Here is a 27,371-nt window from a genome sequence, read left to right on the forward strand (position 1 = left end):
ACTGCTCAAGGTGCAGGAGGGAGCAGCAGGCTGGGGGTGAGAGCCCAGCTGCTCTCAGGCATCCTGAAAAAATACCTCCCTAAAGGCAATTGGCGTGGCAGGAAAAAAACAAACAAACAAACAAACAAAAAAAAACAACACAGCAGGACTTTAAAATGCATTTAACATTGGGTATACACCAAAATTAAAATTTAAAAAATGAAGACTGGAATTTGTAGAAGCTGGCTGATTATGGAAGTCCCTTAGCTCTGGCCCCTGAGTGACTTCCACGGGAAGGGCTCTAAAAACCTGGGTGTCATCAGCTGCTGCATCACACACAGGCAACAGGATGGATGCTTGGGAAGCCTGGGAGAAGAGGGAAAGGCTTTACAACGGGATATTTCCTCAATAACCAGCTGAAGCACTGGAATGTGCATGTGTTAAACGAGCAGGCTTGCACACCCACCAGGGAAAACTGACAGGGGAAGGGGTGTCCTGCGTCCTCTCTGCTGTTCCTACAAAAACCATCCCGGACTGGGTGGCACTAATCACAGAAGGAGCTGGTGATGAGGACCCCGAGGCTGCTCCTGGTGCTTCTCCCTCCCCTGGCAGCCAAAGCCAAGCCCAGGACTCGTCCTCGTGGTGTTTGCTGTGCTGTGACCCTGGCAGTGCTCACACAGCGAGGAAATGCCTCCTCTCTGGCACAGTCACTGCTGCTTCGCGTCAGCAAGAGTGACAGGTAAAGAGAAAAATCTGGGCCCAGCACAGAGATGGATCCAAAATACATAAATAACCAATTAAGAGAAAAATATTAATAAAAATATTGTAACAGATCCCAATCTGCTGCTGAGTACCAATTGCCAGTAATAATCTCTATGGTAACTGAACTCTCTTTGGCCTCTCTCTGTATGCAACTAGTGTTTTATGTTTTGGGTTTTTTTTTTTTTTTCCTTCCCCTATTTTCATGGAAAGTTTTCAAAACTGGTTTAAATATTATGATATTTTCCTCTTCAAGTGCTAACTGGGAGAAGTACTGACTTTGTGTCAGTCTCTAAGCAGATTTTCCCTTCCTTACGTGACTGCCTTAGAGGTGACTTTTGGGAGGCCACTGATTGGAAGTTCTGTTCAGACACAAAACAGGTGAGGGAAGTTTTCCAAATCTAAGAGGTTAAAATATTGCCCAGGAACAGATAAACTGATTGGGAAGACAGGAAAAATATACTATGTAAAGATGTTGCTTTCGGTAGCTGGGGAAACTCGACCTTTTTTTGGTTTTGATTGTTGCCTGGCTGCACTTGGCTCTTCTCTCCAGCTGCTCTCTTGTCATCCCAGCAGCATTTCTGGCCTCTGGGTGTTCCCCTTGCCCAGCCTGCTCCTGATTTGGCTACTGGATCCAAAGGAAGGCATCACCTTTGGAAGCAGCATTACTCAGCAAATATTTGTTGTGTTACATCACAGATGAGCAGGAAGGTTTGAAGGGAGGACACAGAGCATCCTGTGAAAACTGTTCCCATGTGCACCTGTAACAGCCAGGGGTTTTTTTCAACTTCTCCTCACTATAGCACAAATAATTATAACCCAATTTTATCAGACCTTTATTCAGCCTGGCTTTTTAAACTGTAACTCTGTTATGGCAAAAGATCCCAAACAAGAGAGTTTGGAATTGGATGTGACCTCCGAGTGAAGAGATGATCTCGAATTCCATTTTGAAAGGCTTCAGAAAGGGCCAAGTGAGCAGCGCTCTCTCTTTGCCTTTAAAGCTCAGGTTTGTCTTTAGAGACAGAGAAAATTTAGGTGCTGAAGGATCGTGTAAAATCCCTGTGGAAGTTCACGTTTGCAGGTGCTGAATAAATCAGAGCCATTCTGCAACTCTTGCTCCTTTATACAACAGCCCAAAGCAAGACCTTGGAGCTGAAGTTGTGGAGTGGTCTGGAAAGATGGAGCTGGATTCAGATCCAGATCTGAATTTCCTAGTGGTTGCCTGTCTTCCATCTGTTTGTATTTGGATGTCTCTTAGGATATAAGCAGCAGTTCTGGAGTGTCACACATGAATAAAGTGGATAATTATAAAATTAAAAGATATAACGTGCTTCTAAGGGAGATAAGACTACAATTAAAGAGTATAAACAAAGCTGAGTCTGATGTTCAGACTGATATATTTATTCATTAAATGTAATAACATAAACAAGACTATTAACTGTCATATTTTAATGATACTGTACCCTGCAAAACGTACTCAGGAAAAAGTCCTATTGACTTCAATAGCAATGCCACATAAATTTAAATCATGGCTGCAGTAAAACAAAATGTCATCGTTTTTACTGAAGATTATTTGTTGTAAATATCCCAAAATGTTAAAAAAACACAAACCTGTAACTCACTGAACTGAGGCTGAGCTCAAATGTTTTATCCGTAAATCTGAAGAAAGCCAGTAGGCAATGCAGAAACCTGTTCCCCAGATAACTGAAATTCAGTATTCCCAAGAGGGGAAAACAGCCAGGCAAAGCTGCTGTCTATCCCATGTCTTTCTGGAAGACACTGGGCATATTTTTGCCCAGGAGATGGCAAAAATTGGGCAAATGTCACTTCATATCATCAGTGTTAAGATCAGATTCTGACCTTTTTAAATATTGTTAACAGTCAGCAAGAGAGGAAACCTTACAGCAAAAATTTATATCTGGAAAATATGCAATAACTTGCTTGGGGTATGTAAAAAGCCAGTCTGGAAGGAGAAAAAGGGTATCAAGAATTCTCCCTTGCTGTAGCATCAGTGCCAAGAAGATGTAAAATGGGACCACATGGAGTCACAACAATTCATCCCCCTTTGCATCCCCTGCTCATCCGGGGCACCAGGCAGGGCAGAGGCAGCTCTGGTGTGAGCAGCACAAACAGAGGTGACATTCCAAGGGGCCCCAGCCCAGATCTGTGACCTGCACTGAACTGTGAATGATGATGTCAAATGTTTGCTCGCAGAATTAAATTCCCTGGCGTTCGCCGCACGCTCAGCGTCACTTGAAGTGCCGAGAAAACGAGCGCTCACTGTGCCATGACAAAGGCCATTGGTTGCCTCTTTACTGAGCCTGATACATATGGTGAAAACATATTGACTAATTACTTGCCATTTTCAAAAACTGAAACCACTCCAAAGCCAGGCCCAGGGTAATAGAACAAGATAGAGAACGGAGAATAAGGGCTGGGAGAACGGGGAGGGGGAAGAGCCCAACTCTGTGGCTGCTCATCCCTTATTCAACATCTGCTTTGAAATATGCAGAGGAACAACATCTCCCTGCTCCAAACTGCTTAATTGAAACTGGGAAATTAATGCACCTGATCAGTACAGCTGTTCAAAACAGAGACTGGCTCAAGTTCACAGACAGAATGAGAGCCAGCCTGCTCTCACACAGGAGCACCACAAGGCTGGGATTCAGCTCAGTTTCCCATTTTTCCAGGATTCTGGGAAGTGCTCCAGAGGGGCAGGGAGAGCCCTGGGCCGTGGTGATGAAGCACTTAGAAGGAGAAGGATTAAAGGGGGGATGGATTGAAGGGGTCGGTGTGGAGAGCGAGTCACTGAGACACAATTCCCATTTTGGCTTTCCAGTGCCTCCCAGCACAGCCCCTGACAGGCTCCCCCTGCAGAGCCTTCACAGGAGCCTTTTTAGTGCCACCCCACTGCCAACACCTCCGAGCCCTGACAAACCAGTCCACTCAGCTGATGAGGAATCCTCCCTAAGTAGTGGGACGAACGTTTGACAAGTTAATTTCAAGGTAGCTCATGGAGTAGAAACAACGGAGAGCTACACAACTGTAAAAAAAGAGAAATGTTGCTGGATAAATTCTGCCAGTAATGGATGTGTTACAGAAAATACACTTAAAATTCAAGCTCTTTGTATTAGAAGACAGGCTCTTTGGTTTCAAAGTAGGAATTGTGAGGGCTCGCTGGAGCTGGGGTTAACAGGAGTACAATTACTGCTTTTAGAGTTTTATGATTATGAAACTTATGCTGCTGTATCCCCAATTTAGAAATAATAGGAAATGCTACAGATGACTTTTATAAAATCAAGACAATTTATATAGGAAAAAAAAATCAATAATTATTCCCTTTTATTTTTCCTTTAAATCATCCAGATAATAGAAATCAGAGACCTGAATAGGATGCCTGAAGTTAATGGCATTATTAGACAGAGAAATAGAGTGATCAAAAGTTTGACCCATTTACCAAAAAGTTCACAGTATGTACAATCTTGATATTCTACCAGTTGTTTTTTTTTTTTTTTTTTTGTAATTCAAGATAACTCTCAAAGCATGTTTGGAGGTTAGCTGTAGTCTTAAGCAGAGACTCAGAGCAATTCTCTATAACATTTCTATTATATGAGAGAGAGCTGCTATTTCAGAAAGACATAGATAATCTGTTATATATCATAAAAGTTTCAGAAGAAGTTTCATTTTCCAGCTTATAAACTAAAAATAAAACGCTTGAAATGATTGATTTTCCTTTAAGGCAACTGTGGAGCCTGAGTTGATAACACCACTGGTCAAGTCCTAGTAAAACTCCTGGAAGGATTCCCAGCATTTTGAACAGGACCAGATATTGTTCCTATTGTTTTTCATTCCTGTTCTAAGGTAAAAACTTGGGTAGATCATCACAATTTTGCCCCCGTTGCATGAATATGAAGGTTTAACAGACTGGCTGTTCTCCGGGAAGTGGGGAGAACTTTGTTCCATTGGATTTTTAACAGGAGTTTGCAAACCTTCAAATCCTGCAGGTGTGAAAGCTGCTTTCCCTGCTCTGCTGGAGTTCCACCTCAACTTTCCCCAGAAGCCTGGGGAAGCAGCTCAATTCTAAATGAAAGCAAAGAACAGAAATCCTTTTTTTTTTTTCCCCCGTTTTGTTCAAGTCATTCCCAGAGCAGTGGAGCCTTCCCCGGGCAGCCGAGGAGCCGCTCCCTCTGTCCCAGGGAAGCAGGAACGATCCAACAGTAGGTGAGAACAACTTCTTTTAATGCCTTTATTCTTTCCAAACAGGTTTTGTTTAAACTTCCTGGCAGTTTCCCAGCAGTGTGCGCCCTGGTGGAGCCCTGAGTGCCTGGGAGGGAAAAGGGAGCTGGGATAACACATGGGAAGTTCCTTTGGACGCTCCGTTCCCTCCTGGAGCATCCACGATTTTCGTGGTGTTTAATCCTCGGTGCAGCCTTCGCTGCCTTGTCTGCGGAACTGCTCAGCGCAGCCAACTCAGGGAGTGCCTGCCTCGCCTGAGAGTGGCACACAAGGGGCTGGGAATGCCCGAGATGCTTCCCGCTCCTGCTTTTCCTATCGCTGAGCACAACCCATCACTCGTGTCACAAGCAGGGCTGGGAGGAAAGGCCAGTGCATTAAGACAGCACATAATTGTCATCTCTGAGTTTCTGACATTAATCGTTTTACTTAAAGAAGACAGTGGAATGTTTTGGTTTTTTTTTTGGTCCCCCCCACCTCAAGTGACAACACCCAGGAGATAGTCTGGGTAAAAAAATTATAAAAATAAATTAAAAAAAAGACTCAAAATTTTTTTTGCTAATTAAAAGTAATGTGTTTTCCCATTTTTTGGCAATTTGATAACACAAAACACTTACTTGGGGGCCACAGGGGGAAACAAACTGAGACGGATAAAAAATGTTTTGTGTTCATCCAAGCAAGACTATGTTAATGCACATTATCCCATTAATGCACATCAACATCGGGAATAAGCGCGCCAATGCAAGCAAGAAGCATACACTTATCATCATTTGATAACATGTTTAATGACAGATTGACGGTTGATTTGCAAATGTGAACTGGCATCAATGTTGCTAACTTCAGCTTCTGCCGCCTCCTCTGCTATGCCAGCATATTTATGTGCATAATTTGATTTCGCAGCCACACTGTTAGTACATTTTTAATATTAACTATGCAAGAACAGACAGCCGAACTTAAGTTGCACTGATGGTTTGAGTTCATTAGATTGAAAAAGATGGGCAATGCTGACAAAGATGGAGATGGCAGCACAACATCAAAGAGGCAACACTTAACAAACACACTCCATTTTGAACAAACCGAACTAACACATTTCATGTTGTCGGCTGCAGCAGAGCCCTTATGTACAACAGCAAGGAAAAAATATGCTCCTGCCCTGGGCATGCTGACAGCAGCTCTGCGAGCAGCTCAGCAGGCCCCTGGCCACAGAGCTGTGAGATATTTCACTCATCCTCTGCAGGTAAAGGGCTGATTTGGAGCTGATGGCCGAGTGACAACAGCAGAACTCGGCGCTGGAGCTGCTCCTGATTTACACTGGGGCGAGGCAGAGCCCGTCCCCATCTCCTCCCAGCGCTGGCTTTCCACAGCTGGGACTCTTTTTGATGAATAATAAAGAGATTTTGCTGAGAGCTCTTGCACGAGCAGAACTGAAGCTCAGAGCCCCCGGGCCTCAGGCTGTGAGGGGTGGGATGTCCTTCCCGTGGCATGGACACTCCTGGTGACTGCCTCTCCTTCGGTGATCCTGGGCAATTCAGTTCTGCTCTGGAGAGAACACGTAGCAATGAGCTGGGAGGAGAATATTTCATCCTCTGCTCACATTAATGTCTGAGCATATACTGCATCTAGTATGAATTTGCTTGTTGTGCTGCAATATATAATAAATTCGAGGCAGTAGCTTTATGGTGCACGTTGCAATTTTCAATTTTATGCTACAAACTGACCATCCGCAGGATTCTGACCGTATAACCCGAGCCACTCCGTGCAGATGTAACATCAGCACCTCTGAAGCACGGGCAAGACATGATTTAGACACACAATTAGATGGACCAGGTCCTCAACAATTCTCAGCTGCCTGAATTACTGCTGAACAGCCTAATAAACATAGAGCACTGCAGAGCTCTTAAGAATGTTCTTAAGTTTGTCCCTAATCAGCAAAGCAACTCTCACAATTGCTGTTACTCAGACATTACTCCTGGACCAGAATCCTGTGGTGCTTGGACCCCCATGGAGTACTGGACAAGGCCAGGGTCATTAGGAAGCTGTGATTGAATAATCAGCATAAGGTGTTGATTATTGAATTTAATCCTGGAAACACTTGCCAGGGTGGGACACCAAGCAAGGGAGCAGGAAAGGACCTTCATCAGTCTTGACCAGGCAGCAGCAGGAGGATTCCTGGTACCCCTGTCCTGCTGGCAGCTCCTGAGCAAATGCCTCCTGCCAGGATGCTGCCCTGGTCCAGCTGGAAAAACTGCTTCTTTTATTGTCTGCAGTGAAAGAAACCTGCGGCTTTCATTTCAGTCAAACCTCTTGTGGAGTCTGTGCTCTTTTTGCACAGAGACCTGCACTGCAGGGAGAACTAATCCTAATTCCTGGACATTTGGCTCCAGAAGCTGTTAAGAGCTGCAGTGGCTGGCGCTGTACAGACCCCCAGAAAGAGGAATATCTGAGCAATACCCTGGACATGCCTGGCACGTGTGTAGTTGGCTATTTTAGAATCTGTTGGTGCATTAGGGTCTGAACCCCACAGCAGACACAGCGCTGTGAGGGTGCTGTACTGATCCTCCTGCAAGAGGATCTCTCAGAAAGGCACCAAATCATTTCCACCAACACAGGGCACCAGGTAGATCTTGCTCATCCTAGTGAGGACACAAGAGATCTTGGAAGCTTTCTAAAGAGTGAAAGAACTAGAAAAAAATAAAGGGAAAAAAAAAAAAGGCCAGCAGAGACAAGTGCAAGAATGAGGCCGTGCTCAGTTTATTTTGTTGTCTTTTAAGATAACACCAGATTATCAGTGGGTGGCTCAGAGAGGCACGGGAGCAGCAGGGTTGAGCCCTGTGAGCTGAGCAGCAGAGGAGGAGCTGGTCAGCCCCTACCCAGCCTCAAAAACTGTCCTGCTACAGCCTCGTGCTGCCTCCTGCTCACCGGGGCTGGAGCCACAGCTGGGAATAAAGCACTTGGGAATGAAACCTCACCCCAGGGACAGGAGCTGTGGTCACTGCTCCCTCAGGGTGGTGGCACAGCCAAAGGGACCAGAGCTGTCTGCAGCTGTGGGGAGGCTGCCCGGCCCAGCCCTGGCCCAGCACGACCCTGATGTGCTGCTGGCACTGCAGGGAGGGCTCTGCAAGAGTTTCCAGCTCTGCATTTTCCCTCAGGACTGCCCCAGCTGCTGCTGTGCCTGTGCACTCCCAGCACTGGCTGTGGGGAGCTGCAGAGGACAGAGTGAGAGTGTGACACAGCTGGAGGGACAGTTCCTTTTCTCAAGTCACAATTATCTCTGCTACCACATTTGTGTCCTCGCTCTTGTCTCAATTTAAGTAAGTTACAATTCTCCCACTCTTGTTACTGAGTAGATGCAGATGCCACTTTGTTCCGTGTGATTTATAGCTAGTAGCTAATGTTCAGTTATAATTCCCCATTTTAGACATGAAAAATAGCCTGTAATGCTCAACACAAGGGCCTCTCAACAATGATATATAATTTAAAAATTAACACGAGGACAGAGGAGCCACAGGATGTTGAACTAGGGACTCTCTCATTCAAAGGTTAAATCTCTACAAGGTGAGCTAAAGGAATTAGTTGAGTTATTAAGTAAATGCCTCTGTTCTATTTTCCCAGCACATTAGCTGTTGCAGCCTTTTCCAGTTCAGTTGTGTTCCGCCCCAGCATGTTCAAAGTGCAAATGCTCGTGGCACCGTGTTCACACATTTGCTTTTTTTTCAATGTCAAACAAACCGGAGCTGTTCAGAGCCAAAGGTCAAAGTGGAGGGTCCTTAAGGAAATCTCCTGGGAAATGATGTGATTGCTCTTGTGTCTTTATTGTGTATAAAATCAGGCTTCATGCGTGGCTCATCCTCTCCAAGCATCTTAAAGCTATAAATGAGTCATGACTCATTCCTGCAACACCTAAGTTATGTAAGTGGTCTTGCTAATTTACTGGAATATCTCGCATAACTAATCATTCCCAGGATCAAACTCTGAGGCCTCGGAAACCTCTGAGCTATGAAGAGCTCCTTCAGGAACAGAGACGTTAAATCCCAACCTCACACGGTGAGGCAAAAGCAGAACAGGGACAGAACCTGCAAAACCCCACTGGCTCTGCCAAGCTCAAGCCATAAACTCCTCTTTTGGCAAAGCTCAGCAACTCAGAAAACTCAGGGAGCGTGGAGAGGGAGAAGAGCTTGGCTCTGGAGAGGTTTGGGAGGTGGCATTCCTTCCCTGCCTGCTTTCTGATCCCAGTGAGGTGCAGCTCGTCTCCTCGGTGCCTCGTGCTGCACTTTGCTTCATGGTCTCGCTCCAGCATCAAATGTTATATTTATGGATTACAAATTTATTGACATTTGACATTTGCATCAGCTTTCACCTGATCAACAGGAGCTCCGACTGCCAAAGGGAGTTATTATGGAAGATTTCAACAGCCATGGGAATGCCAAAAATGTCATTAAATCATATCAGAAAAACAATGTGTTCATAGCATTCATACATTTAGTCTTGCCAGTAAATCTTCTGGTTGATGCTTGGACCACCTACTGATGATACTCAAAGAAAAGGAGAAACAGGGAGAATCGAAGAGATGAATTAAATTAAAACCAAATGACATGACGCCTGGCACAGTGGGATCTTTAATTTTCTACTCTATGAATCCAGAATAAGCAAAAAAAGCAAAACAAAGCACAGTGGCTTGACTTTCTCTGAGTGAATTCCCTCCATACAGGCAGGGCTTAACTAAATAATCCTGAGTAATGTGTGCACCCCACATTATTGCATGAGATTTGTATGTGGGAGGTGCAGGATTCAGAAAACATATGGCACATGGAAAACAAATGACAGGGTGTGCTTTTACACTCGTGCTGGCTATACTTATCACTCTTGTTGATATTTTTTTCCAGACATGAAATATGAACGTAGGAACTTTCACCTTAATCTCGTCGGAAAAATATCCAGAGTTTTTTTGTGTATTTGTGATTTACAGGAGGCCACCACATAATTCCTGGGAGTACAGACAATGTTATAAAAAACACTGATCAAATAAACACAATTACCTCCCTCATCGTTTTTGCCTTGGATGACAAACCTGGGTCTTGCACCATAAGAACAGCAAGGCCAACATATTAGGGCTCCATGGAATTAGGGAGGGAAGTGAGTTGCTGGCCTGGGAGCCCACCCACAGCTTGTCTGTGCCTGACCAGTGTAGGGTGAGCTCCACTGGAGGCTGATCCTGAGCTGAGCGAGCACGAAGGAAGTTTTGAGTTGTCTGGTGGAAGAGCAGCGTGTTCACCTCACACAAACAGGTAGAAACAGGCCATGGTCATATCCCAGAGGGAATCCTCTGTGGTGTGCCTCGGGATGTTGTTGAAGAGGTGGGAAAAAGGAAATGGCAGCGTCTTTAATGTTAAGGAAAGTGGACAGCCATGAGGACACAGTTCAGTGGAGAGAGGTGCCAGCAGCTTGTCTTGGCCCCCCAAAAGAGTTGGTGTGGTGTAGCCACTGCTGTGCTTGGAGCACTGACAGCAGAGGTGGAATGAAGAGTGGTAAAGGCACTCAGGGAATGGGGCAGAAATGTTCTCCCAGGCTTTGGCTGGAAGCAAGACAGAGGGGGAGCTGGATGGAGATATTGATGGGCACCACCGAATGGGCTGGGGCAGGCACCCCAGGCCACCTTGTGGTTCGTGGTACAAACTTGGGGGAGTCAGAAATGGGGAGTGTTGGTGAGTTTTCATTAAATGACTGAAACCAGCAGTTTCACATTGGAGTTGGAGCAGCTCTCCCAGAGGAGAGGACAAAGCCACCCTGTGTGCACAGAGTGCACTGAGCATCCGTTGGCTCTGAGCCCTGGGATCCTCTGCAGTTCAGGCTTCCCAAAGGAGGAATTCCTTCTCCTTCTTCCACGCCCCCTCTGCTGTGGAACAGCACGGAGCAAACGGTCCTGGCTGGCCCGAGGAAAGGCTGGTGAAGGGAGGCAGAACCTGCCCTGCACAGACCACGCTGAGCTTGGGCTGACACAGCTGCTGCAGGAGGTGGAGTGCAGGGGAACAACCACATCAAAGCCACTCCAGCCACCTCTCCTTTCCTTTCAAAAATGTCACTGCAGCACCCTCCGCTTTCTGAAACAATGTTTATCATTGCTCTTCGATTGTCTGGGACAATAAATGGTTAGAAATAAGCATATATCACCAGGAAATCTCTGCCTGCCCCTTCCCCCAAGCAGTGTCATAAAAACGTACAAATTCACATTAATAATGAAGTGCATTTCCCCGAGAAGCCACTGTGTATCTCAGGGAGAGCAGGCAAGGTGGCAGTTGCTGCAGAGTTTCCTATTAAAGAGCAGAGCAAATACTCATAAATCTGATGAGGGGCCAAAGCACATGTTAGGGCTGTCTCCCTCTTAATGGAACCTTTTCTGAAATGAAAAAAATATATATCTTGATACATTCAGGGTATTCATTAGACATGACAACCTCCTCCACTCCCCGTGGCTCCCTCCTCGCCTCCTGCATGGGCTGACCCCCGGCAGAAGTGCTGAGTGCTGGCAGGGAGGGATTTTGGAGGGGAGGAGGAACTGTTTGCTTTTAATAAAGGGATTGTGTAAATTTACTACAATGGACAAGTTCCCTCGTGTCCCTGTGTGTCCCTCCTGCCCTCACTGCAGCCATTCCCAGTGTGTGCCCCTCTTGGGTGATCTGCCATTCCTCACAGCCAGTCTGTCTGTCCATCCAGGAATGGGAGCAAACAGAGCCAACGCTGCTGCCCGGAGCAGGATCCCTCTGGCAGGACACCTCTCCTGCCCCCTCACACCTTGGAGGGCTCCTTCTCCAGGACTCTCCGGGCAGGGGAGGCAGCAGGGTGAGGATCAGCCCCCCAGGCTCTCTCAGGGCTGGGATTTTGCTGCCTGGTGTTGTGTTTGGTGTTATCCCAGCTGGACACCCAGGGTGTGCTGCCCCTGTGGAGGGTGAGATGCTCTTGCAGAAGAACCACAGTGCCATGGAAGCCAGAGCTCCGTGCTGGGGTGGTGTCCCACCTCATTCCCCCTCCGGCAGGGAGGCTCCTGGGCTGGAGCTGCACTGCTGCAAATCCTGCTTGCATTTCTGTGGAAGCCAGTGAAAGGCCTCATCCCTCCTCTCAACAGACCCTGCCTGGATGCACAAACACACCCAGCTCCAAACTGAGATGGGAAGAGACGGCAGAATGAGGCCTGAGGACTACAGCTTAATAATCATGAATTATCTGTTCATTATCCCAATAAATAGTGAAAAATCTCTTCCTCCTTTCCTCCTCCCATAAAGCTGTATCTATAATTTTCCTCATTTTCCATCTGTGCTCCATCATATTTGCACTGAGGGATCATCCTGCTAAATGACATTATTTTTATTGAAAGGTGCTTTGGAGGGCTGGATACTGTTCATGTCTTTTCCTTTTGTTATTGATCTTTGTGATTCGATTGCTGACGTGTAAAATGTATAAATAAGACTCAGATACCCTTCCTTTGAAATCTCACCTGGTAAAAATGTTCTGCTATAGATTATGAAGGCTGTAACATTTAATAATATCAGGCACAGCAAGGAGAAGGCAAGATTTTGATGTCCTTATGAATAGTGAATGCTGGAGGAGGCTGGCACTGCTCAAGGTCAGTTAAAATCTGGTTGAAAGTTGCTGTTTCTTTGTGAGCAGAGGAGTTCCTGCCTTGGAACTGCCACATGCAATGTGTTTGTACAAAGCCCAGGAACAATGTGGGTTGACCCAGCAGGTTGGAAGCTCAAATGCAATGTTAAATAATCCTGATCTTGATAGCAACCTGAAAAACCTGTAAAACCTTCCTAAAAAGCCAGGAAATCTGCACGGATCCATTGGTGCTGCCACAGTCTGATGGATCATCTGGCCTGACCCGGCTCTCGGGCTCTTGGGTTTACAAGGACAATGGCTAGATTGAAAAAATGCTATCCAGGGAAATTTTTGAAGATTTAAAAATGTACAATTAAAAAAAAAAAAAAATCTGGATCTACCACTTCAGGGAAACAGAGATAAATTTCAAAGGATTAGGAGAACTGAGGCTTCACCAGGACAGGATTATTGTGAGGAAGGGCTGATGGTTTGGAGGTAGTTCCTTGCTTCAGCAGGATTTTGCTTCAGCAAAAAGGCCAACCTGTTTCTTTTCCTAGCACTGTTTCCTCTCATTCAATTTTACCCTGTTAATCCCAACAAAAACCTTTTTTAAAATGGAACTTCCCCACAGACTTTTTCTTCCCCTTGAGAAGCCATAATTTTCCAAAAAGATATTGGCATGAAAATCCCATTGGAATGGAATAATCAAGACTTCCATGGGATGAACCCTCTTTTTCTGGCTGATGACACAAGGAGCAGAACCCTTGGTTTTGCTGGTAAATTCTGCTTACAAAATTGTGGTGACTCCACTGCAGGCAGGCACATCCCAGCATGTCTGATTCTCCTGGAAGGAAATCTCAGCTTCTAATATTTGTTGCTAAGAAGAAATGAAAGTTGAAGAGCAAGCTAAATTCTCTAAAATAGAATTTTGGACCACTGAATCACACAATTGTCCTTGACCATGTAACAGCCATATTGGCTAAGAGTGGACCATGGTCAGAGCAGCTCCTACTGCTTCAGAGGGACGAGAAAATAAAATCCAGAGAAGAAAAAAAAAAATTCTATTTTGGTATACTTAACACATACAGTTATCTACATGTCCTATATATCATTTAACAAATTGCTTTGCAATTCTTACAGGGCGTGGTATAATGACTGATTTAAAATCACTGCATTGCTTAAACTGCATTGTTCTTCATCAAGTTGAGTCATTTTTATGTGAAGTGTCAAGCTCTCTAACAAATAACTGCTGCCAGACAAATCAAGTTCCTCATCTTAAAGCTACGGCTAAATAGTTTATAGCTTTAATCTGCTCACTGAGGTGTGCAGTCTATGACAGTAATTATAAATGCAAGGAGAAATTATAGCTGAATGCTTTAACTGCATTAGGAGCCATTTGATGAACAATCATGATTGCCTGCTCATTTTCAACAATAGAGGGCAAGTTAGTGTCAGTGCATTAGAGGATTTTCAGTTCTGCTCTGCTCTTTCTTCCATTTACCACAGAATGTCAGTTGTCTCCTATAAAGTAGAAAAAAAAGCGCCGCAGAAGCTTTAAACTTGATGGTTAAAAAAAGACAAAGGAGGAAACAGAGAGAAAAACTGTTTATCATTATGACTCTTTTTTTTTTTTGTTTTGTTTTGCAGCAACCTTACTTTCAAATTAGTTCATCTCAGGTAGCTGCCTGTTTGCTTATCAGGGTCTTTTGAAACAGAAAGCTCCCCAGTCAGGTTGGTTAATTTGACTTTTTGGAGGTTTATTTCTATCCAAAGTTGTAGCCAAGGCCACAGAGAGCCTCAGTTAGTGCCCAGTTCCAAGCCAATCCCACCTGGCTCTAAAGTGAGAAATACAATTCTGCCCTTCCTTTTTCCTCAGAACCACATAAAAATTCTAATTCAGTTGAAGAAATGAACAAATGTTCTTCAAGGTACAAGTCAACATACAAATTACTTCTAATTAAAGCCATGTTTCCTAATGTTCATGGGTTTTCTATGAAGAATAGCAATAAAAACAAATTTGAAGTGGGTTAAATGAAAGAGAATAGAGATGTCTGATTGTTGTATATTACCCATAATCTTACTTTATATTACTAAACCCATATCACTTAGAAGAATTCAGGAAAACACCAAAGATGACTATAAAAGAGATATATATATCTTTTTACATTTAAGAAGAATTTATAGCAAATTTCTTATAAACAGCCTCACAGAGGTCTTAAAAATAAATCCATACCCATAACACATTTTTCTACAGTACTAACCCAGATTATTCATTTATATTTTTAATGATAGCTAACATTGACAATATAACCTCTACTAGTAAATGCCATTGAAATATAAAGTACTTTATGTATTTCTATACTTCAAGTACTCTTTCTACTGTTTTATTTCCATTTATTTCAATCTATATTCTCTATTTTTATGCCTATTTCACTGCAATATTGCCTGCAAGAAGGAAACACAAATGCATGTGTGTGTTTTAAGGATCTCAGCTTTATATTTCTTCTTTCTAAATACTCTGCTCCCCTCTGTTATTATTCAAATGTATACTGGATCTTAAAAATAACATGGTAAGAGTAAGTAAACTCTGAAAATCCCTGTTATTTGATTTAGTCTCCTTGCAGATTTCTGAAGAATCCATATGAATAAACTCTGGCCTCCCCACTCCCAACCTCGTCAGAACTTCAGGGAGGCTTTCGGCTCCGAAACTGTAATAAAATCTTTACAATGCCATCCCAAATACCCCATCATTTCAGACAATTTGTGCTATCATGCATACCAACCGAAATTATAGCTCCAGATAACAGTGCTATCAGTCTGTCATTGCAATTTAAATATATTTTTTCAAAGGTAAGATACAACCTGCATCTTGATATAAATTAGAAATGGATGAGTATTACGAGGACAGCAATTTCTCGGCATCCAGAGGCAGGAAGGACAGTCCCTTATTTATGTAGTTACACATCACCTGAATAATATGTCTCTGTGCAGGTTTATTACAATGCAGAAAACACTTTTTTTTTTTTTTTTTTTTCCCTTGGAGATTTTTTTTTTTCCTCCCCCTTTGTATTTGTTCCTCCAATCCTCAGCACCAGTAACGTGTTTACAAAGGTGGGTGTTTGGTTTGCCTCTGAGTAATAACACGGTGCTTTCAAGACCAAATCTGAAACATTTGTCACACATTAAGCCATGAATGTGCCAAAATAACTGTTGTGTTAATATATCTGGCAGATAGCTTTTGTTTGATAGTCCCCAAATTATTGGTTTGCTCTGATATCTCTTGTGTGAAAACTATGAATGGCAGAGTCTTAATAATCATTAAGTGGTGGGGAAGGAAACAAAGTATGGGATGTTTATCCCTACCCAGTCCCTCAGGGGTGTTGATTTGGAGTGGCCAGGTAAACAAGCAACATTCTAATGCTGGGATCAAGTGCCCAAATAGATACTTTAGGGTATTAGCCCTATTTAGAAAACAAACTCCTTAGGAGTGAGCTGGGATTTTGCTGGCTAAAATATGCAGGCAGCATTAATCTCCTCCAATGCAGACAGCACGTACAAGATGTATGCAAAACTTAAATCTTACTGCACTTGAACGCTGACATTATACTCCATGGCAATAGCTTACAGTACCAGCCCAAAGTAACCCCTTGATCAGTGGTTTAAATTATTCAAAAGTAGAATTTTTAATGGTGCTTAAGTGACGCAGAGCCCTCGTGCTGGCTTTGGCTGCAAAAAGTGTTTCCTAAAACATGAATATTTGCAGCAAACAAATGGGAAATCTTCCCCCAAATGGGGACTGAGCCCCATCCTCTCAATCATCCAGAGGATGGCCACAAAGCCAGGTGGCATCCGTGACAACTCCCAGCACATCTTTCATTTTCACCATCTGACAAATTCATTTTCTGAATGTTATTCAAGTAATGAACACCTTGGAGAAAACCTGGATTAGCACATGGTTGTTCTGTGAACACAAGCAGAGCCTGAGTCTGCTGGAGGAATTGCTGGGAATAACTAAACAGAGCCCTCCTGAAAAAAAAAATCTGGTTAGAACAAAAAACTTCTATTTGGACTTTTAGTTGATGTTCTGCATATTTATTTCAATCAAGAATATTCAAGTTTGTGAATCAAGTAAAATTAAAAATGCAAAAATGGTGTGGCATCTGAATATTACATTACATGTTATAAACATTGGTTGTGGCAACTGGTGTATCTTGCAGCAAAAAAATAGCAACACTAACGCAGCAGTATCCTACTAACAGGTCTTGGAAATATTAAGCTTGTAAAAAATCTCAATTAAGCAGTAACTCCCCCAGGTTATACGAGAACTTGCACTGAAGTCAGTGATGTTTATGGATTGACTTCCACCAACACGAAGCAAAATATAATCAAACATCTTAAAGAGTAAAAAAGGAATGATGGAGAGAGAGGTTAAAATGATGTGACAAAAAAGGCCACTCACAGTAGCAAGTGTTTAAGTAAGTGTAAAATATTAAAATATTTTACAAAACTGAACATCCAAATATCAACAGAAGAATAACTGAACTTCTAGATAGGAACTTTTCAGAGTTATTTGTAGATTCTCGAGGCTGTGTTTGAGATTATGAGAAACTTGGAATAATTGAGATTTTGCTAATTTGACTTTTGAATTTTCTTCTTTTTCCCCATCCAAATCAGATTTATTGGTGTGCTAGCACTGAGTGAGGTAATAACCTTTTGGGTTTCAGTGCTCTTTATCTGCTCTTTTTCCATTCTCACTGCAAAGAGTAGCACTTAGTTCTTGCATTCCACACAGAAGTGCAGTGGATGTGAAATGATTTATTCTTAGGAACAAAAGAGCAACGGGCAAACAGCTATTTTGCAAATAATGGGCAGCAACATTTCTCTCTAGGGCAGTGTGGGTTTGCATTGACCAAGCTCTCTTCCTGAAAACGTTATAAAATGGATGTGTACATGCGAGGGAGGAGCGGCGCAGCATACACGATGCATTTTATACTGTTTTCCTACTTTTACCAAAGCACGGAGCCTGACGGAGCCTCCTGGAAAAGCTGAAATGAAAACTCACTATAGAGCATGCATACCTTAAGAGTTATTCTTCATCCACTTCTGCTACAAATTGTGAATGGTGTTCTGGTGACTTGCTGTGTGTTTTGCTTAGATGAAGTTTTACTGCATGTTTGCTCGCAAATGTCCGACAGCACAACTTACATTTGAACTTAGAGTCTGTGTCCTCTTCTCCAGCTATTGTTTCAGGAGATCTTTGAACTGAAACTCTGGAGATTTCTTGCTCTACCTTGGTTTGCTGCTCCACAGCCAGCCTGTTCATGTCTTTCATTTGGAAACCTAGGTGGGATTCTAAGTGGCTAATGTAAGTAGAGGGGGTTCGGAACTGAGATGCACAGTCGCTGCAATAAAAGACTGGATGTCCTTTGTCCATGTTTTTCAAAAACTTTGTTCCTCCGGTTTTCCTAAGCTGATACTTGACATTTGCCAACCAGTGGCTGATGGTGGTCATCGACAGTCCAGTGAATTTGGAAATCTGCATGCGCTCTTGTGGTCCTAGGTCTGATAATAAATATTTACCTTCAGATGTCTGGAAGAGGCTGGAAGCAAACTGAGCTTGCAAAATGAGCAGATGCTGAGGGTTCCAGTTTGACTGCCTGCCCTTCCTTTTATGCAGAGTGGAGACTTCCGTGGAGACGTCCTCGAAGCGTCGGACATCTATTTCCAACTTCATGGACGGGATCCGTGAGGATGCAGCAGGTTTTGGTGTGGTAGCTTTGGGAAGAACTTTGACCATGTCAGCGATGTCAGACAGAGCGTGCTTTTGAGGTGGAGAAGTACAGGATTGTGCTTGAGCTGACTCAGCTTTCTTGCCTTTGGATTTGGTCAGGTCAATAGGCTGATCATTGTTTTCAAACAAATAGTGCCTGGATACGCTTGCAGGCTTTGGTGGGGTTGGAGCAGGAGATAAAACTGGCTTCTCCATCATGTTTAGATTGGGTTTGTGGAACATGGAAATTGTGCTAGAGCTGGGGCTGCAGTTGGATTGAGGCTGTAAGGGCTCAGTGGCTTTGCCCAGGTGATTGTTCAGGACGGACTGCAGTGCGCTCAGGGGGTTCACACAGGGCAGCTCCGAGGAATGGTTGGCAGCAGCACAACCGTTACTGAGAGAAGCTGCTGGTGGCTCCTTGAGGACTGGCTTTTCTTTTCCACTGTCCTCTTTAATTTTGTCTTCTTCTTTCAAGGGACACGGTTCTGTCTTTTTTGGCTCCACAGAGGCTTCGGCTTTGAGGAGAGGTTCCCTCTCGCTCTGGCTGAGCGAGGCCGGCTCAGCCTGGACGCCCTCCTTAGCATAGTCCTTTTGTACCTCCTCCTTGTCCTCAGCCTCCTTCTTCACTTGAGTGCACTGGCTCACGTTTGCTGAGATAGGGACCAGAGGCATCACCTTCCACTTGGGCGCTATGGGCCTCAATTTATTGGTCATGGTTGGCCTGATTTGGAGCACCTGGGATCCCACGGGCAAGGACGGCTTGGCTCCCTCGGAGAGCTGGTAAGCTGCGTGGATGCTGGGATACGCGCTCCAGCTGGGAGCTCCGTTCTGAGCTTTATTGATGGCTGTCGTGACAGTGTTCTCCAAGGACTTTAAAATGTCCCCACCACCCTTGGAGCCATCTTCTAAATCTTCTTCTCGGAGGTACTGGTATTTCATTGTGGGATCCAGGGGTTTCTGAAGAGTGTCTTCATATTCCTCAGTTTTCATTGCTTTCTCATCTTTGTTTGCATCATCAGCTTTATCTTTTTTACTTTCTTTTTTAAGTTCAGAGGCAGGACCTATGCATTCTGCAGATGATTTACTGGTTGATTTTGAAACGGGGCTGTCACTGGCTGGTGCTTCAGACAGCGATTGCATTTTTTCCACAGCTAAAGGATCCAGAACAAGTTGCTTTCCTTTCTTTGAAGCTGAACTCGTGACTTTCAAGAAATGGCCAGTGACCATCATGTGGGTTGTGAGCTGCTGCAAGGTATCATGGGAGCTTCCACATTCCATACACTTCAAAATCTGGGATTTGCAGGCCTCGAACTGCCAGGTGTAGCTGGCCCCGTTCTGGTACCCGTAGCGGTTGTTGGAGGAGAGCTGCAGGTTCGCGTTCTTCTGAGGGGAGAAGGTGTCTGAGAAAGACCCTGTCGTGGAGTCGGGGGAACAAGGCCTGTTCACATCAAACACGCGTTTCTTGGCTGGAGTGACCATTTTTGAAGAAATGGTTGGTACCGGCTCCTTCAAAGGCACTTTTTGGTAATGTTTTGTTTTTATCATATGAACACTCAGATCTTGAAGGGAATCAAAAGAGTCACCACAGAACATACACTTCAGAACTTTTTGTGCATCTTCCTTGTCCATGTCCTGGAACGCCCTTTTCCGGGGCTTGGAGTAGCTGGTAGGTCTGTGCTTGTCCTTTTTGTGGTTGTCATCCTGGTAGTGCCCCGTCTCGTTCATGTGGACCGTGAGTTCCACCAAGGTGTCGTAGGCAGCGCTGCACTGCCGGCAGCGGAACCGGCTGGCGCCCGTGAACACGGTCCCGCACATTTTGCTGCTCTGCCTGTAGAGCTGCACCGAGCTGAACAGGTTGGGCTTGGAGACAGGCCTGGAAGGTAAATTCTGCTGCAAGCTTTTGGACAGTGCGTCTTGGTGCCAATCGAAATCAGCTTTGTTCCCTCCGTTCCTGTTGTCGCAACTCCTCTTTTCAGAGTTGGACAACTTGAAACCCAGCCCCAGGCCTGTCCAGTAAGAGTCCGACAGGATGTTGGCATAGACTGCTGTCATTTTATCCATGCAATCGTGTGCTTCGCTCTGGGCTTTGGGGTGGGCGCTGCTTTTGGGGTCCTGGGGCTCCCTGGAGCAGATGTTTTTGATATCTGCCACGTGGTCGCTACTGTCACTCAGCAGTGATTCGTTCTCCGCGTCCTGGTTGGACATGTGACTGACAGGGGAATTCTGGAAACTGAAGTTCCCTTTCTGCTCAGGACCCACTTCGTGCTCCTCATCCGTGCCGGTGTCATTGCTGCTCTGCAGCTGAGCAGTGGAGTTGTTGTCATCGTCATCTTCTTCCTCCTCCTTTATATCTTCCTCTTCCTTTAAATCTTCCTCTTGGACATAACCTGAAATGTAATGTCAATATATGAAATAGCCTGTTAAAGGAGAATGTTACAGTTCCGGTTTTCTGCTTTCACTATGTATTTTCTTTACTAGATTTTGTTTTAATCTATAACTATATTTTCTGTTAGTTCTGGAAGTGAAAAAAAGCCAAATGATGTCTCTTTTTTTGTGAAGGTTGCTGCATTTTGTTGGCAGATGATCATAATTCTTTATAACTGCCAGAGATTCTGAGTTAATAATTTTCCTGTCATGGGAGTATAATTCTAACTGTCCTGTAATGGGACAGTTGGAAAATTCATATGTAAGAATTTAAAGTTTATACTAAAAGCTTCAATTCTATGAAATTGTTTTTAGCCTCAGTGGGAGAAAGGGTTGAATTTGCAAGGAAGAGAAGAAAAATAAGTGCCATAATCTTCCTGGTTCAGAGCATCATCTAGGTACAGTAACCTTTTGCCACTTGATCACCTAAAAATCCACTTTAGGATGTACACAAATAATTTATATGTCAAAATACAACATCTGAATGTGTTAATAGGCATAAGTGAAACCCTTTTGTTTACAAAAGTAATGTACTGTGTACCATAAAAGCAAATTGTGCTTCAGTAAAATCCATAAATTTCAGGGCAAGAAGTTACAGAAGATTTGACAGAGGTAGACTGGAGCTGATTGTTAAACTGGAAAAGTAGAACAAATCCAGAAGGATTTTATTTGGCAGATTAACTCTTCAATTACTAAGACGAACTTGATTCTGGAAGAGTATATTTATTTACAATCCAATTCCAGGCTTAGAGCTGGGCTTGGCTTAGAGCTGGGCTTGGCTTACTCCAGGGGTGGTACCAGAAAGCGTCACAACCAGAGGCAAAGACACAACAGTGGCTCTGAAAAAATGACCTGCACATCACTTTAGCCTGATAAATAATAATAATAATCACACAGTAGGAGGAACACTGTGCTCTTCAGTAGATGCTTTCAGCAAAGAAGCTAAATATTAAATGTTAAGTGCTAAATACTACAAACAAATCCCTTTAGCATGGCAAACATTCACAGGTGATCAGACTGGAGCAGCAGCAAAGACAACGCTTAGACCTCAATGGTTTCTTCTCCTCCCTAAACTTTCCCCTAATAACCAGGTACCACTTTCCCTCTGTTGTGTGTTTTTCAGGGGACCAAGGAGAAGGCAGGGACCTGGAGGTGGCAGAAGGTCCCCAGGTGAGAAGCAGTGACCCTGTGACACACAGCCCCTCTCCAGGATGTGTGCCAGGCACATCATACAACAAAAACGAGGAGGGGATCCAAGGAAGGAATCAGACAAAACAACGACAAAGAGAAGTCCCATAGCTTCGGGTCACTGCAAATTGGATTCTCCATTCAGCACCAATTCTTTGAGTGTCATTAACCCATTTTTCACCAGGAGTTAAGTTTTCCTTTGGAAGGTGCATACATTAGTTTATTCCTCACAAGATCCTTTGTCCTTCTCTAGCAAAAGCAGAAGTACCAGACAGCTGCATATCCCCCTCAATATGGATAAAATTTGCTGCTTAATTAGGCATTGACATGTTTACTATAACCTTTACAGAAGAGTAACTTGTGCTGAGGAATCCTCCTTTTTTTGGTGTCTGTGTCAGATACTGACACAATCTCATGAAAGGGGGAGAAATAACCAGTTCCAGTATCTCCAGAGGGTCTACAGGGAAGCCAGAGAGGGATTGACCATCAGGAACTGTAGTGACAGACAAGGAGGAATGGCTTCAAACTGACAGAGAGGAGGTTTAGATTAGATTAGATTAGATTAGATATATGGAAGAAATTCTGCCCTGTGAGAGTAGGGATGCCCTGGCACAGCTGCCCAGAGAAGCTGTGGCTGTCCCTGGATCCCTGGCAGTGCCCAAGGCTACGTTGGATGGGGCTTGGAGCAGCCTGGGATGGTGGAAATTGTCCCTGCCCATGGCAGGGGTGGCACTGGATTCTCTGATTCTGTGCAGAAAGCACCATCAAAATTTCACAAAACCATCAGTCACATCTGTTTTAATGGTTTAGGGGTTTGGGCAGCTTTAAAAACACATTTCAGTATCCTCCCTGTAAAAGCATTTCTGTTTATGTAAATGATTTAAATTGCTGTGGGCATTTTAAGGACAGTGGAGACCAGTTCTGCAAGACAACCTCGGGTACAAGAGATGCTCGTGTTCTTCCAACAGGGCTTTTTAGTAAGATTTCATTGGACATGAAGGGATGTAGCTGGTTAACAGAAATAACATTAATTTAAGTGGACTTTGCATTATTTATTTTAGAAGTAAAGAGTGTCTTATAACTGTACACCCACATGCTTTAAATGCAGAGTCTGTAATAAGTAGCATAAATTTTGCACGTCACACTGATGTCCATGTAATAAATTGTTGAGTGACCTGTTCTCTTCCCACCAGTTCTCCCCCAGGCTTATTCTGACATTCCAAACCTCTGAGATCCTCATGTGTAACTGTGTTACAGGAAGAAAATAATATGAAAGAAATCCAAACTCAGTAACTGGATGAATGCTTCCCCCCTTTCCTAGATGAGAATTTTTCCCACCAAAATTAAACAGGCCCAGGCAGATGTAAGATGGGAAAAGCGCAGTCCTGAAGAAGTGGGAGTCTGAAATGTCACTATCATTAAGAATTGACAAAACTCAGGAGCTTCAAAGCATTGAATGGAAGCAATTTTTTGGCTTCCTAAATGGGAATCAGTCTTTGGTTTAGTGCTGATTGACCTCAAGACAGGATATGTCAAAATCATGACATCAGTAAAGAATAATATTATTATATGGATAACAATCACAAATATAATTCCAAATAATTTGGTTTCTTAATTCCTCTCTGTGTCTTTGTGACTGAATTCATGGCAACCTCAGAAACCTGCTTCTCTAGGATGAAACCTACAATAAACAGCTGGTTCTTTATTCTTCAAAAGGGACAATTTCTTTGCTATTTCTGGAATATTTCCATGGAGGAGCTAAAATAAACCAGGTCCAGTTAATACACCTGCAAAAACTGGGTCTAAAGCCCCCCCATGCCCTTGGAGCTGGAGCTTTCCCTGCAGACAGCACCAAGCCAGGCTCCCAGGGGGGTGAATCCAGCACTGACATCCAGGACTGCCCTGGGAGTGGCACCACATTATCCATCACTCCTGACCTGAATTGTGCAGTGTCAATACAGCTTTTTTGTCAAACATCTTCATTCTGACTGTCAACTTTTCTACTATTTTTACTCAAATTTGCTCTTTTTCCATGTAGAGATACATTTATTAAAATACATATACATATATATATATATACATGTTTCTTTCCAAGACTGGAAAATTTATTTTCTGCCAAGAGAAGGGACAGTGAATCATTGTCCAGAACAACTCTGCTAATCCATGTAAAACCCATGGCACCACCTGCACTTCTTCAGCCATACATATTCCAGTTTTCCTTGAAACAACATCATCAGGAAAGCAATCTCACAGTGCTAGAAGGTGATCTTGTTTCCTCCTTGTCTGGCTTCAGCTCAAACATCTTTTTGTGTTTGGCAGAAGCTGTTTTGTTCTCTGAGAGGTTCCAAGCAGATAATGGATAATGACCACGTCTCATTCCTCCTTCTCCAAGATGTCGAGCTGCATTAAGCACCCACAGACAAATCTTAACCTGGCTCTTTGTAGGAGTTCAGAGCTGCAATTTCATCCCAGTCTGAAAATCAGCTGAAGAGAGAAATTGGCATTTGGAGGAAAAATAGTTCCCTACTCCATTGCATAACTCTTTATCAAAGACATTTTGGAATTTAACGGGATTAAAACCAATAGAACACTCCAGAAAAGCAATGGAATTCCATGGAAAGAACTCTCAAAATATGAAATTTGTCATAAAGGAGTGAATTGTAGAATTTCAGAGTTTTTAAGGCTATGTTCAAAATTTCTGTACCACGGAAATTACTTTCTGTTAAGTTCTCCAGGGTGGAAAGAAAGCACAGGGAAAGATTCCTGAATGTGGCACAGAGAGCACCTGGCTCTGAATGATGGATGGAAGGGACAAAGGGACATCTCTGTCACCTGGCCCGAATGTCCTGGTTTTGAGTTTTAGTTCCAAAGCCAGGTGCAGCCTGAGGAAGGGTTTGGACATCCTCAGAAAAGGCTGAAGATGCTCAGCTGCCTCTTTGCTGGGAGGCCAGTTCATTAATTTGGATAATGGGGCATTTTTTTTGCAGCTTTTGTTGCTGTTACTATTTACAATCACACCCACTCTCAGTCTGCAGTGGCTCAGCGTGGATCACCACCATGGTGATGAATTTTGTGTCCAAAACAACTTGGCACCTCAAAGGAGGGATTTTTCCCAATATTCCTTAGAGGTTTTTTTCCTCCCCTAGAAATTTATTTTTCAAGTAGTTACAGCAGCTGGTACCAAGGCATGAATTCCTGCCTCTTGCAGAGTAGGAGAAGGAACACCCACCACCATCCACTGCAGGAGGGCAGGAGCAGCTTCTGCAGGAGCGAGGAAAAGAGTGGCTTCCACACTGACAGAATTCTAACACACAAAGGCAATTCCATGAAGCCATAACTATTATTTATATACGACGCTGAAATGAAGCAATTTGGGGCTTTCATTTGGTTGTACTCTAATTAGAGTTGTATTCGAAAGTTTTCTATTAAATATCCAATTTCCTACTGGTTAAGAAGGCAAAATACCCCCGAGTTTCAGTGGGCTCTTAGCAGCAAAACCAGAACAGATTATGTCCTTTGCACTTCATCCTGCACAGTTATGAGCCAAATGATCAGTGGCTGGAGGGAACTGCTTGTGAGTGACCCATAAACTCAAAAACAATAATAAAGCAGGAAAAAAAAACAACACAAGCAAAAAGAGCGGTGAGCTGATGTGAGCTGCTGAGCTGAGGGCAGAGGAGGGAAGGAGTTATTGTGGGGGTTTTTCTGGAATAATTTTCCTTAAGGATAACATTGTTTGCATAGGCAGTTATTGAAGAAAAAGCAGCAAGCCATCCTTTCAGTCAGTTTGAATCCATTCCACGCCAGGTCCTGGCTGCTGCAGGAAAGGATTCCACCACGGTTGGAGCCAGGAGCTCCAGTTCCTCACACGAGGGCTCTGAGTGTCAGTGAATCATTTGCCTCTCATTAAAAATATTTGTTACTATCTACAAACTCCTGGAACTGACAATGTCATTTTTACAACCGCCTGATGGAGTTTGGTGACCCCCAGGTTGTATTTCCAACTAAGATGCTCCTGAAGAATGTTGTGACTGCAAAGAGCTCAACCTCCCCCTTGCCCCAGCCACCCCAGCTGCCCTCCCTCACAGCACACTCCTGTCCTGGCCTCAGCAGGTGAGCTTTGGGCAGGTGTCACACAGCTCCAGGTGAGGTTTGGGCAGGTGTCACACAGCCCCAGGTGAGGTTTGGGCAGGGGTCACACAGCCCCAGGTGAGGTTTGGGCAGGTGTCACACAGCCACACAGCCCCAGGTGAGCTTTGGGCAGGTGTCACACAGCCACACAGCCCCAGGTGAGGTTTGGGCAGGTGCCACACAGCCCCAGGTGAGGTTTGGGCAAGTGTCACACAGCCCCAGGTGAGGTTTGGGCAGGGGTCACACAGCCCCAGGTGAGGTTTGGGCAGGTGTCACACAGCCACACAGCCCCAGGTGAGCTTTGGGCAGGTGTCACACAGCCACACAGCCCCAGGTGAGGTTTGGGCAGGTGCCACACAGCCCCAGGTGAGGTTTGGGCAGGTGTCACACAGCCCCAGGTGAGGTTTGGGCAGGTGTCACACAGCCCCAGGTGAGGTTTGGGCAGGGGTCACACACCCCCAGGTGAGCTTTGGGGAGGTGTCACACAGCCACACAGCCCCAGGTGAGCTTTGGGCAGGTGTCACACAGCCCCAGGTGAGGTTTGGGCAGGTGTCACACAGCCCCAGGTGAGCTTTGGGGAGGTGTCACACAGCCACACAGCCCCAGGTGAGGTTTGGGCAGGTGTCACACAGCCACACAGCCCCAGCCCATCACTGTGAGCTCCACTCAGCTCCTGGTGCAGCACAAAGGCTGCTCTCCAAGATGCAACATGGCCCGAAAAATTCAAGGGATGCAGAAGCAGCAAATATGTTTTCCTCATTAGTCACTTTAATTGCACCACTGTAAATCACTTTGCTGATGAAAAGAGAAGTCTGAAACTTTTGTCTCCCTCTGCCTTTCTTCTGTTTTCTCTTGTCCTATTTATTGTTGTGGAAAACAGCAGAGTGGCTTTGCAAATGTATAGATTACTTCATTTAAAATCCAAGTTTCAAATTATGTTTTCCCTCTTTCATTATCCTGGGTTGCCCTAAGTACCAATCTGAATTTCTTTCAATGGCATGAGCTACCAATCAGAATCACAAAAAAATATATATCTATAGAAATTGAAATTGTAATGAGTCTTACCAGTGTATTGCTAACACTTTGGTTCATTTGATATGAACTTTGTTTTTTTAAAGTACCACATGGTAAGGCTTTGAAACTTCAGTTTGTAAAAAAAAACTGTAACAGCCTTACAGCCTTTGAAGTCACTACTGATATAACTCTGAACAGATCCATTCAAGTTCAACTAACATCAGACAAATGTTTAGTGTATCAGAGGAAGCCACAAAAGCAAGGATTTCATCAATATTTC

At 44.1% G+C, this 27,371-nt stretch overlaps 1 protein-coding gene across 6 annotated transcripts in view; it reads right to left on the reverse strand.

The window, feature by feature from the left end:
- The window catches only part of TSHZ2 (teashirt zinc finger homeobox 2), a 231,100-nt gene that overhangs the window by 80,014 nt on the left and 123,715 nt on the right, over positions 1 to 27,371 (reverse strand). For 4 of the 6 annotated variants that reach the window (XM_053992646.1, XM_053992645.1, XM_053992647.1 and 1 more), the window contains exon 2: positions 17,643 to 20,721. In XM_053992646.1, the coding sequence (XP_053848621.1) occupies positions 17,651 to 20,721 (3,071 nt within the window). In that variant the 3' untranslated portion in view covers positions 17,643 to 17,650. Of the gene's footprint in view, positions 1 to 16,647; positions 20,722 to 27,371 lie in introns of those variants that run through there. The other 2 variants (XM_053992649.1, XM_053992648.1) reach the window with 2 other exon arrangements.

The sequence above is a fragment of the Vidua macroura genome, chromosome 17, assembly GCF_024509145.1.
Source record: "Vidua macroura isolate BioBank_ID:100142 chromosome 17, ASM2450914v1, whole genome shotgun sequence".
In the NCBI taxonomy this organism is placed as follows: Eukaryota; Metazoa; Chordata; class Aves; order Passeriformes; family Viduidae; genus Vidua; species Vidua macroura.